At 33.4% G+C, this 16324-nt stretch overlaps 1 protein-coding gene across 13 annotated transcripts in view; it reads left to right on the forward strand.

The window, feature by feature from the left end:
- The window catches only part of Dmd (dystrophin), a 2168746-nt gene that overhangs the window by 1564192 nt on the left and 588230 nt on the right, over positions 1 to 16324 (forward strand). For all 13 annotated transcript variants that reach the window (XM_074062730.1, XM_074062731.1, XM_074062740.1 and 10 more), the window contains one exon: positions 6877 to 6994. In XM_074062730.1, coding sequence (XP_073918831.1) covers positions 6877 to 6994 — 118 coding nt within the window. The remainder of the gene's footprint in view (positions 1 to 6876; positions 6995 to 16324) is intronic.

A 16324-nucleotide genomic window follows, 5' to 3' on the forward strand; every position in this document is an offset into this window, starting at 1 on the left:
CCACCACACTCAGATATTGGTGAGGAGCAGTCTGTAGGAAGCTTGGCTTACTACAATGCATGTATGGGTTTCAACATGAAACAGCTGAGATCTTCAGTCTGGTCTCCAAAACTAAAGGTCTGCATGTCCATACGGCCATCACAGTGAATCTTAGCAAATATTTAAATCCATGTTGTATAATTTACCTAAAGAATTGCTGAAGACCATTTAACTTAGATCCCTTCACAAGACCCCTCTTTGGCCCCTAAAATTGGTTAGATATCTGCCATATGCCTTCATAGTTCTTTATTCTTCCCCTATTATAATAACTCAGTTTACTGTAGTTGCTTATTACTGTTTGTCCTCACTATTAGTTCATTTTCTTTTTGAGGAAAGCAGGTTTATTTCTTCTTTCATTGGTACATCCCCTATGCCTCGTTCAACAAATAACATAGTAGAAGCACTAAAAAATATTTGCTGAGACTCAGATTCGGGGACATTCTACAAAATACCTGGACTCTATTCTTCAAAACCATAATTATTATGAAGGTCAAAGAAAGGCAAATAACTCTTTCAGATTAAAAAAGACTAAGGATATATGACAATTAAATGCAATGCTTGAGCTTAGACCAAGAAATGAAAATGAAACTATAAAGGCCATGTATGGGGGTAACTATCATGCTCAGAATAAAGAGTGTGAATAAGATTATAATACTAAAGCCGTGTTAAATTTTCTGACTTTGAAATTGAGCTGAGGTTATGTAAGAGAATGTCTTATGCTTGCTAGGCTTGCTAGACAGGCACTCTATCACTTGAGTGACTCCACCAGCCCTGTTTTGTATTGGGTTTTATTGAGCTAGGTCTTGTGAACTATTCGCCTCAGGCTGGCTTTGAACCATGATCCTCCTGATCTCTGGTAGGCATGAGCCACCAGTGACAAGAAAGAATGTTTTTGCTCTTAAGAAATGCATACTAACTAGAACATATATTGATCTGGTTTTGGTGGCTATATAAAATGGCTAAGCCTGGGTACATTATAAGAGATTTATTTAGCTCACAGTTTTGGAGGCTAAAAATCCAAGATCAGGTTGTGCCATACGATAGGGCCATGGTGAGGGTCTCATGATAGATGGGGGTCACAAAAGTTGAAGTGTTTTCCATTTACTTAGAATCTCATTAATTTTGTTCAATAAATTTTACTGCTTTCAATATACTTGCCTTCCACATTTGTTACAATCATTTCCAATTAGGAGTCTTTTTTGTTTTTTTTCTCTTTGGGGGATGTACTGGGATTTGAACTCAGGGGCTCCTGCTTGCTAGGCAGATACTGTAATGCTTGAGCCATTCTGCCAGTCCCAGGAGTCTATTTTAATTAGAATATTTTTGAGTTTTATTTTTAGAATGTTATTTGCTACTGTAAATAAATACAATTATTTTTGTATGTTCACATTGTATATTGCAGCCTTGCTGAAATTGGTGTTTTTATATTTTTTCCATTTTAATTATATTTGTATTTCATTGGGATTCTTACAGTATGTATAATAATCAAGTCTGTTGCTAACATACATAGTTTATCTTTCCAATCTACATACATTATATTTATTTTAGAAATGTTAATTGCCTAGGCTACATCCTCCCAGCACAACATTGAATAGTCATGGTATGATTGGACTTCCTTGTCTTACTTCTAGTCATTGGAATAAATACAGAACCTTTAACATAATTTATATTGTTATGTGTTTTTGTTGTTTAGATGCTCTGTTAAGTTGAAATTTCCCTTGTATGCCATATTTGTTGTATGTTGTTATCATGAATGGTTTTGGATTTGTCATATTTTATTTTATTTTTTTTTATTGCACTGGAGATTGAACTCAGAGCTTCGTGCTTGCAAAACAGCAACTCTACCACTTGAGTTACACCTCCATTCCATTTTTCTGTGGTTAATTTTGGAGATGGGGTCGCACAAAGTTTTTGCCCAGGCTGGCTTTTAACCTCAATGCTCCTGATCTCAGCCTCCCAAGTAGCTAGGAAAACATGCATGAGCCACCAGGGTTAGCTTATATTGATCTTGTATACTGCAACACTTCTAAAATTGACTTTTAGTTCTAATCATATTTCATTAGTGTCATCGAAATTTCTACATACAACATCTGGTCATTTGTCAGAAAAGATAGTATGATCCTCTCCAATCTGGAATTTTATGTTTGTATTATTAGTCTAATCACTTTGACCACAACATATAGTACCACGTTGAATAGAAGTGGCAAGATTGGACATCCCCTGTATTTTTGTAATCTAGGAGAAATTACTGATCCTATGATGATAACATGTTATTGAATGTTATACTCTTGAATGAATTTTGGACTTATTAATTAATTTTTGCATGTTTTCAGATGACATTTATTTTCCTTTGTTCTATTAGTATATTATTAAGTATTAATAGTTTGTGTCTCAAATCAAACTTTCATTCCTGGGATAAATAATTACTCTTGGCCATAAAAATACATACTAAAGTATTTAAGGATAAGTAGGTATGATATTTGCAAAATATCCTCAAATGGTTTAGAAAAATATGAATATTACATATCATATATTATAGATATAGACAGAAACACTGAAAGAATGATAAATAAATAAATACAGTAAAATGTTAATAACTGCTGAATCTGGATGAAGTGTAAAAAGGAATTTTTAAACATTCTTTCAAATCTTCTAAGTTTGAAATTATATAAAAATACAATGCTCTTTAATACAATATTTCTTTAATGAGGGACAAAAGGATAACTATAATTAGAAGGTGCTTGTGAAGTTATCAGGAGAGGTGCTAGTAAAACACTCAGAGAAGTACGGAAGGTATGCCAAGTAGGAAGACAGCTAAATCAGTTTAAAATGTAAATGGTTAAGTGAGGAAGTAGAGAGCAATAATTATTAGGTGACTTTGAATTTAGCCACTCTGTTTAGAGAAACAGCCAAATGTAAGACAAGAAGCCAAAGTGAAGGTGAGGCAGTTGAAAGCTAGACAGAAGATTAGCATCTGCACAAGTAAAACCCCTTCAGTTACTAGAAAGACTACAATTTAGTGTCTACCTGAGTTAAATGTTTACTCTCTTCTACATATAACAGGGTTCTATACACTATTTTATCTTGTCAATCTTTAATGTTGTTTTTCAGTTGCAAATATAAGACTCTACATTACTATATTCAAGCTTAGTTCATTTTTATTTCCTGAAAATGGCAAATGACAATCACTTTGGGCTTTTCTTTTAATTGTGACTATGTTAAGATAGTTTTTTTTATAGAAAAACATATAAAGCTTAACAAGTTTGGCTAAAGTCTTTTCTTAGAAATACAAATAATATTCAATTCAACATACAGTTTTTCTGAGTATTATTTAGATCTAATTCCATTCTAAGGAATATAATAGTAAATTATAAATTTTTCTAAGAGCCTAAAATGACCTACTTATATGTGGTTTCACTATTTAACTTCCCTTTTCATAGGATTGCTATTTATAACCGCTTCCCTCAACTCTGGGAAGATTTAGTAGGATTAAAGACTTTTGATTCACTGTGTATTTGAAGATTCTTTTTTTTTCCTTCATCTTTGCTCAGCTAGTGGAATCCATGATGAATTCTCATCTCCAAGGGGTAAGCTGTTTTTAGTAAAACATGGTAGCTGGCTTAGGACTCCTAGAAATAGTGATAATTCCTTCCTTTTCCTGTGTTTTGTTTCTTCCAGAATGATAGAATCCGTGTTGACACAGTTAGCTATCATGCTTAAATACTGTTAAGCATGTGATGGCTTTAATTTTGTTTATGAAAATTATGTGTGTGATAAATATCTGGGTTCATATCAGAGAAATAAATGAGCATTTAACATTCTACGTGTTTCATATGAATAAAACTAGAATGAGGAAGTTGAAGGACATACGAGAGACCCTATGAAGATAAGTAGGAGCAGTGTGTTTGAGAGAGTGCCATCTGGTAGGTACAGCAGATTGAGGGCAGGAAAAAAAAAGAAATTTGAAGATAAATCTTTTGGAGGTGGTACTGATTAGATCTCAGCAGTTCTCTGACTTTTGGGTGACTCCATAGAAGAAAGACGAAGGTCATTATATTTGAGAAGTTGTGGATTATAAACCTAAGGTGTCAAGTCAAAGAAATTATAATAGTAGATAGAATACACTTAAAAAGAATCAACTTAAAAAGGACAATAATCATAACTCGCATTGTGTGCCTATGTTCTTTTCCTTAGAAAGAAGGCCCTTCAGTTACTTTTTTTAATAATATCTTAATAAAAGTACTTAATCACATACCATCTTCAAATAATTTCCTTACTTTTAGAAAGGCCATCAAAGGAGAAAACTCCCATTTTTCCTATACTGAGAAAGTACTAAGTAAAGAGCAATTAATGTCTGAGAATTCCCATAGCAAACTACATTATTATACAGTTTGTTTTATAAATGAATGTTTATATGTCTTGATCCATGCATGAGTGGGACAAAGAGTTGCAATTTTATTTAGAAATACTTTAGAATTGTGGAGTTGTGTTGTAGTTGTGAAACTCCTTAGAATTTTAAGGTGATTGCTTCAAAAGATGTCATTAATAATCTTCTCAGGTGCTTACAAAGCATGTATCTGTCAGCAGAATTAGAGAATCATCCAGCTAGAGAACAGGTTTCACAATACCCTGAGACCTATTTTGTTCATTAGAGGGGAAAATGGCTTGTTTTAAGTCTAAATTGACATGCTTGCTAATTTCAGCAGTAAAATCTGTTCATTGTGGTCAGGTTTAATTTAGAGTCTGGGAAGCTTCAGACCTTCCCAGTTGATCAAGTTACTTTTACAACATACTTTTCAAATGAACTTTGAGAAGAGAGGAACTTTTAAAAGAGGGGGAAAAAGTATACCAAACATTGAGTAATATATTTAAAAGTTAAAATCAAAGAATAGTATGACTGTTTCAGGTTGAGCTAATATATTAAATCAAAGACAAATAACCCAATAAAAATTATATTTATTATATAAAATTTTTCAAGTATTAAAGTCTCTCATTTAAATTATGTACTGTACCAATTACATTTCTTGACTTCTATATCCATAGCCCGTAGAATCACACCTAGCATTGAAAAAAAATTAACATGCATGAATGAGTAAATAAATGAATAAATTTATATATATTTCTACGTATGTGTATTTAAAGTTCTTTGTTAAATTTGAGGTGGAGATTTTACTTCATCTGGGTTTTCTGGGTAAGTCTGTTTTTCTTTTTTTTTTTTTAATAATCTATTGAATGTGTTCAAACATTGAGAGTAGGCAGTTCCACAGCAAGGCTGTGTCACAGATGACCAGAGTTTAACATTCTAACCCTGGAAAATATCTTCTTTCATAAAATCTGTCTGCTACTATATAGCTTCTACTTTAAAATTTGTTCAGTACTCTCCAATTTACTTATGCTACTTATTTCAATAACTGTCTTTGGCAATTTGTTCCATATTTCAAACACCATTTTGTGTAAAGAAACCATAAAAGTTAGAGACCTGAAAATTGGATTTTTCTTCTGAGCAATCACAGCTTACAAATGTGGAAAATTTGTTAAAAGTTAGCCCCTCCAACTTTTCAATACATTGAGAGAAAATGCTCTAAATAGATACATAATGTTTGGATAAATTTTTCCCATTATTTTAATATTACCAAAAGCAGTTAAGCTAAAAATCACAAAGCCTATTTCCCTACTTTCACAAAAAACTCTAAAGGATGATCCAAGTTTGGCCTTTCTAAAAACAAAAATCATCTGAAAAATCACCAGGAGTCAAAAGCATAGTGAAGTAAGTTTCATAAATATTACCATCTACCATATTTCATCTCTTCACTTTCAGCCTAATGTGGTAGAAAAAGAGCATGATATTTAAAATTATACAGAACTTATGGCTTGGTTATCAGTGTAGTTACTATGAGAAAAAAAATGTGTGTAAAACATCTGTCACAGTAGTTATAAATTAATATTAAATATCAATTTTACTTCTCCTGATTAAAATAAAACTCAATTTTAGAACCAAAGCAAGGTTATTTTTCACAATTTTTATAAATATTTCTGTGATGTTTAAAGAACAGAAGAATTTCTGAAGGATTAACACTGCTACCTATAAATAAAGAAACTTGTTGGCTTATTCTATTGGCTATATTTATCTAAAGCAGTATTAAATCAAAGCCATTTATACTAGAGAAGAATGTGAGTACTAATGTCTAGTCTGCTGTTCTCCAAACTTGCCTAATCATAACAGTTAAGTCAAGAGTTTAATAAAAATGTAGATTCCCAGCCCTTCATTTTACTAATTCATCAGTTCTGGCATGGGCAAGGGAATTGTGAGATTCTTATGAGCAGGAATCTTTGAGGAAAGATGGATTTAGCACATCTACTTCACCTTTTCATTTTACATATAAGGAATATCAGGTAGAAAAAAATAATAACTTTTAACTCACTTATGTGCTTTTTCTGTTTCTAAAGTAAATACACACCTTAATTTTACAGTACACAGAATGAAATTATAAGTATAAATAACTTTTAAATACATTTTCATAATTCAGAACTACAGTTCTTATATGTGGGCTTAAGGAAACTTGGGTACTCTGATATTACTCCATCTAAGGTCTTCAGTAGTGAAGCAAATCTACAATCATGATTTTCACTTGAAATAATTTTGGTGTTTAAGAATAAAACACATTTCTTGTTCAATTATTTTCTATAAAGCCTTACACAGTAGAGATTTATATCCAGCAACATCTTTTTTATTTCTAAAATTGTTTAGTCTGGTTCAAAAATTGCACTTCACTTTGTATTTAAAAAGGAATGTACAATGCTGGAGAACCAGAAAGTAAATGATATTTGTTCTTTCAGGCAACACTGCAAGATTTGGAACAGAGGCACCCCCAGTTGGAAGAACTCATTACTGCTGCCCAGAATTTGAAAAACAAAACCAGCAATCAAGAGGCTAGAACAATCATTACTGACAGAAGTAAGTCTTTTAACAGGCATGGGAAACTCAAGGCAAGATGCATGAAAGTTCCAGTAACAAGTTAATATTCTCCCATTACATTTATGGAAATAGTGTGAAATAATTGCATATAACTATTATACTGAATAAGATTTTCATTTCATAATGCTATCTTTTTTTTTTTTTTTTTTTTTGCTGTACTGGGGTTTGAACTCAAGGCCTACACCTTGAGCCACTCCACCAGCCCTTTTTTGCGAAGGGTATTTTCAAGATAGTGTCTCACGGAACTATTTGCCTGGGCTGGCTTCGAATCATGATCCTCCTGCTCCCTGCCTCCCAAGTAGCTAGGATTATGGAATTGAGTCTCTGGTGCCCTGCTAATGTTATCTTTCAATAACTGAATATAATTCCATTGAATAGAGGAAACATAATTTTCATCAAGACAGGGATTATGTAGTTTCAAGGTGCTGTATGGTGGATATGGTAAGCATACATTTGCTCCTTGGTTGTCATGTATATGGGCTGGCATCAATGAAGATGCCAGTTTCTTCCTCATATTCTTGGTTATTTGTCCAAGCAGGCAGTTGCTTCTTTGAACCATCTTTTATTTCCACCTATAATCATACGTGTGGATCTGGACATCACTCTGCTATTTTAATGCACCTTTGTGTACCTGAAAAAGTTCTTTAGTCATATTTGTACACATTATCTAAATACTTAGTGATAATATATATAATATGTATTAAGTGCCTCATAAGAGGTGAGAGGTGTGTATATATCAAATCTTTACAGAATCTTGCAAGCTAGATTTTATAACACCCATTTTATAGATTGATGAACAGATTCCAAGAACACTTACTCATATTGCTCAAGTTTTAGAAACAAGCAAGGCACAGAGCTTGGGACTTGCAAAAGTCTCTTTCTGACTTTAATATCTGTTTTCCCTTTCAGGATGTTTACCACTTCCCATCTTGTTTTATTACTTTTATTAATAACCCTTCATCACTAGAACTAAATACATTTTGACCTGCAAATATGTATGTTTTGATTCATTTGCTAACGACTTTTCTTCTTTTAGTTGTAGTACTTGTTAATTTAAATAGGCTGTTCTCAAAATTTAACACTTTATTGTTCATAAGGTAATGAATTTGGATATATGCTAATGTATTAGTTGAGTAACACTAGCCACTATAATAAATAAGCTCCAGTAGAGGTTTAATAAGTAACATTAATAAGTAAGCTACAGTAGAAGGTTACTTTCTATTTTGGTACAGTCCGAAGTAGTCCTTTATGAAGTGATTCAAAGACCCATGTTCTTTCCATCTTTTGTATCAGTCTTGTGCATTTAACAAAAAGATGAGAAACAAGTGTTGGTCATGAGAATGTTGTCATGAGCTATGCCCAGAGCAGTGTACGTTAATTTTTTTTATAGTCTGTTGGCTGTAACTTGTCACATGGCAAATCTAACTGTAAGGGTAGTGGAAGAGGAACTGATATAAGACACTAGTCAATCTCTTCCACAGCTAATTTTAATTAAGAGGAATGTGCTTATGTCCTATGGGTGAGTTATGGGATGTCATTTCTATATCTACCATGGCAAGAACAAAAATGCCTTGTAATGACCAACGTAGAGCTGTTTGATTGATGTATTCATCCAAGTGTTTCTCCCCCAAACTAGAACCATGAGGATTCTCCACCAGGTTGCAGCACACTGGCCTAAAAGAATGAATCTTAATGAGTGATTTACTCAGTAAGAGACTGAATTCCCATTACATAGGTGATTGGTTTCTTGTGTTAAAAAATATGAAAAATTTTCAAAGTTGTTTATGTAAATCTGAACATAGTCTATAGAAAGTCATTTGTTATTTTACTAATAAAAAACAGCTTCCTTTCCCTAAAAGAAAAATGATACTAATGTATTTTACAGTATCTGTTCAATATTGTCTAAACATGTTTCCCTTCCAATTGTTTTTTAAATATTGCATTGGCTTTCTTCATGATGTAGATTATACCTGAGTGATCAGAGAGCAAGTTTGTATTTCTTTGCTAATATCCAGTGATTTGAGTAATTCTATTTTTCTAAGCTTTTCTCTTTTAGAAATAATACCTTTATGGTTATTTGCAGCATAATGTAAAGATTCTAATGTGAAGAATCAAAAAGCAAATGTCTGTTTGAAAATGTCACATTGCTTATTTAAGACATAAGCTAGACTCTTACCTCTAAATATTCCTGGAGTCACTAATGCTAGCAGTAGGATAATTGTGCAAAGATATATTTATCTAGATAATGTCATTTGAAGCTTCTCTATGCTTCAGTTTATCTCTTCCTTTAAAATCTATGAAATGTGATGGAAATTCAATACTCATAGAGATTATAGTTTCAGTAGTCTTCAAAATAGAATTTTTCTTAGTATAGGTTTGGTTTTCAGGGAAAAGGCAGAAATAAAATATCTACTCATAAAATTGTATTTTCCCATTTAATGATTTTGATCTTTTTTTGTTGCCACAAAACTTCTATAGATACTTAAAAAAGCATCAGCTAAATAAAAAAATATTTAATATGTGTATAATACTATACTGAGACATTTCATTACTTGGTAAATCCCAGTTCATAACTTTGAACAGTTTGGGAAATCTATACATGGTTATTACATTCTGTCAAGAGAAAAAATCAATTCCTTTCTACTAATAATATTCATGTTAAACCTCACATAATTGGGTCTGAAAATATCAACATGTTTTGCTATACAAAATTATTTCCATGATATCTATTAGTTTCAGGTAATTACATTGATCAAAATCATGTAATAATCTAGGTAAAAATAAATTTCATTCTAAGTGAATTCAAATGAGAAATTCTCCTTGCATTTTGATATTTTCTTTTTTTCCTACTTCTTTGGTTGCTGAATTTGTGAATTCTTCCTGGTCATTTTCTTCTACAAAAGGCTGGATCAGGGACCAAAAGCAAATAAAATAAGGATTTAAATTTGCTTCCTTAGAGGTGTCTGAATTATGCAAAACTCTTGTTCATGTACATTAATACTGCAAAGCATATCATCCCACTTTTCATAGTAGTAAGGGGGATACAGAAAGAAAGAACTGCTTCATTTTATTATTTTTTTTTTTTACAAATAATATTGGCAAGTTTGGGTTCTCTGACATTTCAGTGTTTTGAATGTCTATTGGGAAAGCATTTAATTAGCTTTTGGTAACTATTTGATTATTTCACCAACAAAAAATAAAAAAAGATTCAAAAGATCAGGTGGAGCAGGTTGCTTTGCAAAAGATAAAATAAGATATATAAATAAAAATTTAATTATTGGACACAGTCACACACTAAGGGGAAACTGCACATGAGAGGGATAGGGAAAGGGAAGGAAACCAAAAACTTGAATGTGGTTGATGTGCTTACTGTATTGGAGTGAATGTAGATCTTAAACTGGCAGAGGCCACTATGGGAAGGGGACTATGAAGTAGTGAAGAGGTCTGGTAGAGATGAACCAATTTGGGTTGTAATATACATATGCATGGAAGAAACACAAGGAATCTCCCTGTATAGCTATCTTTACCTCAAACTAGCAAAAACACCATATTTCTCTTTTTATCCTTCATGGTTTTTCTTCTACAAAATCAGAGAACAAGAGGGTGGAACAGGTTCTGCCTTAAGCCAGTTGGGGGTTGGCCCAAATAATGTATATACATGTAAGAAATTGTAAAAACAATTAAATTAAATTAAATTTTTTTAAATAGTTAGGAAAGTCTTTGGTAAGTAAGGAAATCCATGTAAGTTACTTCATTTTCAATATTCACAATAAATATAGGAACTAGACATTACTATTCCCATTTTAGAGGCAGAAACCTAAGACTCAGAGAGTTTAAGTAGCTTGTTTACGGTGTAGAGAAGATGGTAAGTGAGGAATTAAAATTTAAACCCATCTCTGTATGATGATAAAATCTGAGACACATAAATGGAAAAGGATGGTTAGTCAAAAAAGTAGGAATATTTATTTGAGAGCTTTAAATATTATGACTAACTTCAGGTTGCTATAGTTTGAATATAATTTTTGTTGCTCCTATTCATATGTTTGCCTTCTGTGTATTTGAGTGTCCAGTTATAGGGTTGTCTCTTACATGTGTTGTAGAAGTACAAGCTAGTAGTAGAGCCTAATGTTCTGTTAACTTTGTGACCTTGGCCTGGTGGATTCACTTCCATAAGCCATGATTCCCTCATCTATCATCTGGGGCTCAAAGTTGCACTTAATCTGTGAAATGATTATGAAGGATAAGTTACACGATGTTTCTAATGTACATTTATGGCACATCCTATATGCTAATTAAATGGTATATATTGTCACAGTGAGATAAATTTGTTATAGGGTAACTGGATATGAGAGAATATTTTTATCAACTAAACCAGGGGAAGGACTTCTAAAACAATATCACATCTAAAGAAAGAGCTGTTTCTTTTGGAATTATTTTCTTGGCTAAGGCTTTTTCAAACCAGTCCAGAGTTCTTTGAGAAATTTGGTGACATCTTATAAATTTTAAGTGAAGGAATTCATATTGTATTGCTTAAAGAGCTGGAATATGGTGCTGTAGATGGGAGAATATTTCTGTTGTATGAGAATAAAAATACTCTCACAGAATTTTTGAATTAAGTGACAGTTTTATAGCAGCTTTGTCAACTCATCATTCATTGCTACAACCAAATGTATGAAATCCTTCATGGCAAAATAAAAAGACTGTGCTGTTTTCTACATTTTTATGAAATCTCTATTGCTAATGAAATGCCATCCAATATCTTCCTCTCAGGTATTATCTATTAGAAGATTGCTTATTTTAGAAAAAGTGGAGTCAGCCATATAAATTTCCTTCTCTTGACATCTAGCACCTGCTGTCAACCTGTTATAGCTACAAGCAGCTCTCAAAATTTACATCCACCAGGATGCCGCTGGCAACCAGAGAGTCAGTTCAATTCAATAAACATTTGAATGTTTACCCTGTGCCAGTTAATATCAGAGATGATGGAGGGGATACAGGATGGAATAAGATTCATACTTTATCTTAAAAGAACTTACCATCAAATGTGTATATTTGGACAAGTATGTTCAGGCAAGGCAGCCTCAGATACATACTCCAGTAGAGTGGTATTACAGATTGAGAGAGAACAAAAAGAGGGGAGATTGGCTCTGAATGAGGGAGTCCTGAAATTCTTCCAAGAGGAGGCTAAATTTGATCTGGTTGTAAACAGGACCTTGAAAAGCAAGAGGTTGGAGAGAAAAGAATATTTAAGTAAGGGATGATAGGAGAGTAGCTAATTAGAATTGTGTTAGTGATGGTATGACAGATGTATTATAGAGGTGGGATTGTGCATGTGTGTGTGTGTGTGTTTGTGTGTGTATATGTATGTTATGGAAGATAGGGTATAAATGGAGTCATGTAGACCAGTAAGGAGACAAGAGAGCCCAATCTGGAGCAGCGACAGTGGAATAATTTTGAAGTTACCTGGAGTACACAGTTTCCACAGAGACAGGGCTCCAGTTGAAAAGAAGTGGATGTAAGAAAGAGCCTAGAAGTTGATTGCTATTTAAGGATTATAAGAGGAGGTAGCTCTTACTGGAAAAGGTATCCTTGTAATATAGGTGCATTTAGACATGCAGAAAAATGTATTCATATATATTGTACTGTGCTTTGTTTCATTTTCTGTATCTATTGCTGTGCAACCATTCAAGTAACGTAAGTTTCTTTCTCTTCCATAGTGGTAATTTCAATTATGTAAGGAAATGTGGAAAGTCTTTATCTGAGGGTTGAATATTGTTATGTTTATCTAGATAAGATTTCTGATGCAGAAATCTTATCTTATCTCAGTATAGCAGAAAAAATAGCCATTACCTTTGTTGTCTGGTCCTAATGGCTCATTTGCTTTTTATTTTTATATGTCTGAGTTATTTTATAAATTCTTTACAAAAGTAAGAATAAGGAGATGGTGAAAAACAACTTTATTATATATTTTAATAAGAATGTAAAGATGTCAGACTTATCTTTACTAAATAAATTTCAGAGATGTAGTGCCCCACATCCATTAGCAAAGCAGGACGGTGCAAGTTCTTGTAGCCACATTTTGAGTGGTGAAGTCCTATTAATAACTAACTGGATGAAATGTCATATTTCCTTTCTGTTCTTAGAAATATGTTATTTGCCAATAAACTCTTCTGTTCAAGAAAATTCATCTAAGTTATAATCATCTGAAGATTCAGCCTAAGATTTCACCTGTATGATCAATCATTAGTGTCTGAATGCTGCCTTCTGCCTCTTTGTATTTATCTTCTGTTATGTCTAATAATTATTCCTATGGTAATTTTCTTGTCTGACATTTTTCAAAAAAAATGAAAAATTCTAAATTTCAAACTTTGTAAAATAAAAGCTAAAAGCAGGCTTCAAAGCCTGTGTTAGTCAGCTTTCTATTAATGTAAAAAAAAACCTTAGATAACTTATAAAGAGAAAAGCATAATTATGTCTCAAAGTCTCAGAGGTTTCAGTCTATGATTTGGGCCTATAATGGGGATAGTACATCTTGGCAAGGTGTGTGTGGCAAGGCAAAACAGGTCACCTCATGGCTAGGATATGAGACTGAAAGAGCAAGAAACCAGGGTCCCAAAATCCCCTTTAAGGGCACACCTCCAATGACTTGAAACCCTCCCCCTAGGTCCCACCTCTTAAAATTTCTGCCACTGCCCTCCCAAGTAAGCCATTTTGGGGAAAAAGTCTTTTTTTTTCTTTTTTCTTTTATTATTCATATGTGCATACAAGGCTTGGTTCATTCTCCCCCCTGCCCCCACCCCCTCCCTTACCACCCACTCTGCCCCCCCCCCGCCAATACCCAGCAGAAACTATTTTGCCCTTATCTCTAATTTTGTTGTAGAAAGAGTATAAGCAATAATAGGAAGGAACAAGGGTTTTTGCTGGTTGAGATAAGGATAGCTATACAGGGCATTGACTCACATTAATTTCCTGTGCGTGGGTGTTACCTTCTAGGTTAATTCTTTTTGATCTAACCTTTTCTCTAGTACCTGTTCCCCTTTTCCTATTGGCCTCAGTTGCTTTAAGGTATCTGCTTTAGTTTCTCTGTGTTAAGGGCAACAAATGCTAGCTAGTTTTTTAGGTGTCTTACCTATCCTCACCCCTCCCTTGTGTGCTCTCGCTTTTATCGTGTGCTCATAGTCCAATTGGGGAAAAAGTCTTTACAGGCCTTTGGGGGGAGGATTCCAGATCCAAACTATAGCTGATGGTGTCTTCAGTCTTTATACTTTCATGGAAAAAAAGATACAATTATTTGAGCAATCCATGTAATAAGAAAACTAAATGATGAAGATTCATTTCAGTATTTTATTCTTCTAAGCAATGTATCATTGTTCCACTTTAAACATTTTAACATATTTAAGAATAAGTTTATGAGGAATGATAAAATATCAAAATGTTTCAAAGTAAAGGGAAATTAATTTCACTAGGAATATATAACATCTTTTTGACTTATAAAGGAGTTCAATGGACCTGTATGGTAATTGGATATCTAAAGTGAAATTAGTGTTATTTTAAAAAGAAGATAAATAGCTCTTTGTTCTTTGGTAAACCTCTGGAAAAGAATAAAAACCATAAAATATCAATTTTTTAAAATATTTAAAATTTCTCAAATAAGAAACTCAAAAAGTAAATTTGGATCCAGTGGACCCTAATAGTATATCAAGGGTTAAACAAAACATTACTTGTTCAAAAAGAAGAGTGTCCTCCTACTAGTTGCTTATTCTTTATTGTATTGCTTTTTTAAAGGAAAATACTTGAGTTAACAACAAAAAGTCAACTACCTTAAAAATGAAACAAGTGGCTCATGCCTGAAATCCTAGCTACTTGGGAAGCTGAGATCAGGAAGATCACAACTGCAGGCCAGCCAGGGCAAATAGTTCACAAGACACACCCTCCAAAATAACCAGAGCAAAGTAGACTGGAGATATATCTCAAGTGGTAGCATGCCTGCTTTCCAAATGCAAAGCCCTGAGTTCAAACCCCTGTCCCCCCCAAAAAAATAAGTAAAAATGAAACATAATGAAGACAGCTATTAAATAAACCAAATAATGATAATGACACAATAAATATGGTGATGGAAAAATACAATATAAAGAATTTCACACTCACCATTAAAATGAGCCATTAAGACAAATAAAGATGAAAAGACTTGTGACCACAAAAGGAGATTACAGATTTTCATAGGCCAGCATTTTTTATTTTATGGACCAATGGGGCATTGCAACTAAAGATCTCATCTTCTATTATATTTTGGTACCTATGGACAAGAATAAGAATATTGCACCCTGGTGATAAAGCCACAGGTTAGATGCATGACACAGACTTCCTAAGCAATGCTCTCAGCCCTCCTCTTATCTTAGGATATTGTACACCTATTGTTTCTTTCTTTACCAAAATTTCTTCATAATTCAAAGCAATGTAAAAATTACATGTCAGTGGTCTTTATTTTGTTTCAACCTTAAGGAAAGCATTTATCAAATACTAAGGATTAACAGATTGTGATTTTATTGCATACAAATGGGAGAGCAGGGCCCATTCTATTTCAGTATTTTTCATAGTTACCTATTGCTGCAAAGCAGTCACTCCAAAACTTTGTGACTTAAAGCGTCAATAATCATTTTATATCTCTCATAGACTTATGGGTCAGGATTCATGTGTGACTTGATTGTGCAGTTCTGTCTTGGGTTCTTTCATGAGACTTCAGTCAGATGAAAGCTTAAGTGCAAAGTCCAAGATCATGCATGGTCTGGCAGATTCAGTCTCTGGTAAAAGCCTTCTTGACTAGCAGACACTGTGTTCTTTATGTATCTTCATATGGTGGAGAGAAAGGGTTGGGGAGGGGGAGAGGACAACCTCTAGTCTGTATTCTTCTTCTTACAATAATCCCACCATAGGGGGCCCAACCTCATGACATCATTTGTCTTCCTTATGTCCCAAAGGCCCAACTTCCAAATAACATCACAATGGACTTATTGCTTCAACACCTGAGTTTTGAGAGGATACCAACATCTAATCCATAACAACAGCTCTCCTTACTACAGGAGAGCTCCAGTAGACATTCCAGGAGATCTGCAATGATAGTGCTCTGCTATAAGTGTGAAAATTGTTCACCTCTAGAAAATGTGTGCATAATTGGTGACCTCTCCTGTATCTACACACAGACATTTTAGTACTTGCTTAAGAAATTTTTCTTCACTGAAAGTATTGCCTTTCTTAAATTTCAGTTTAAGGCCTTCAAAAAAAAAAAAAACAGGCCCTCCATCAAAATTT

Source organism: Castor canadensis, chromosome X (assembly GCF_047511655.1).
Source record: "Castor canadensis chromosome X, mCasCan1.hap1v2, whole genome shotgun sequence".
NCBI lineage: Eukaryota > Metazoa > Chordata > Mammalia > Rodentia > Castoridae > Castor > Castor canadensis.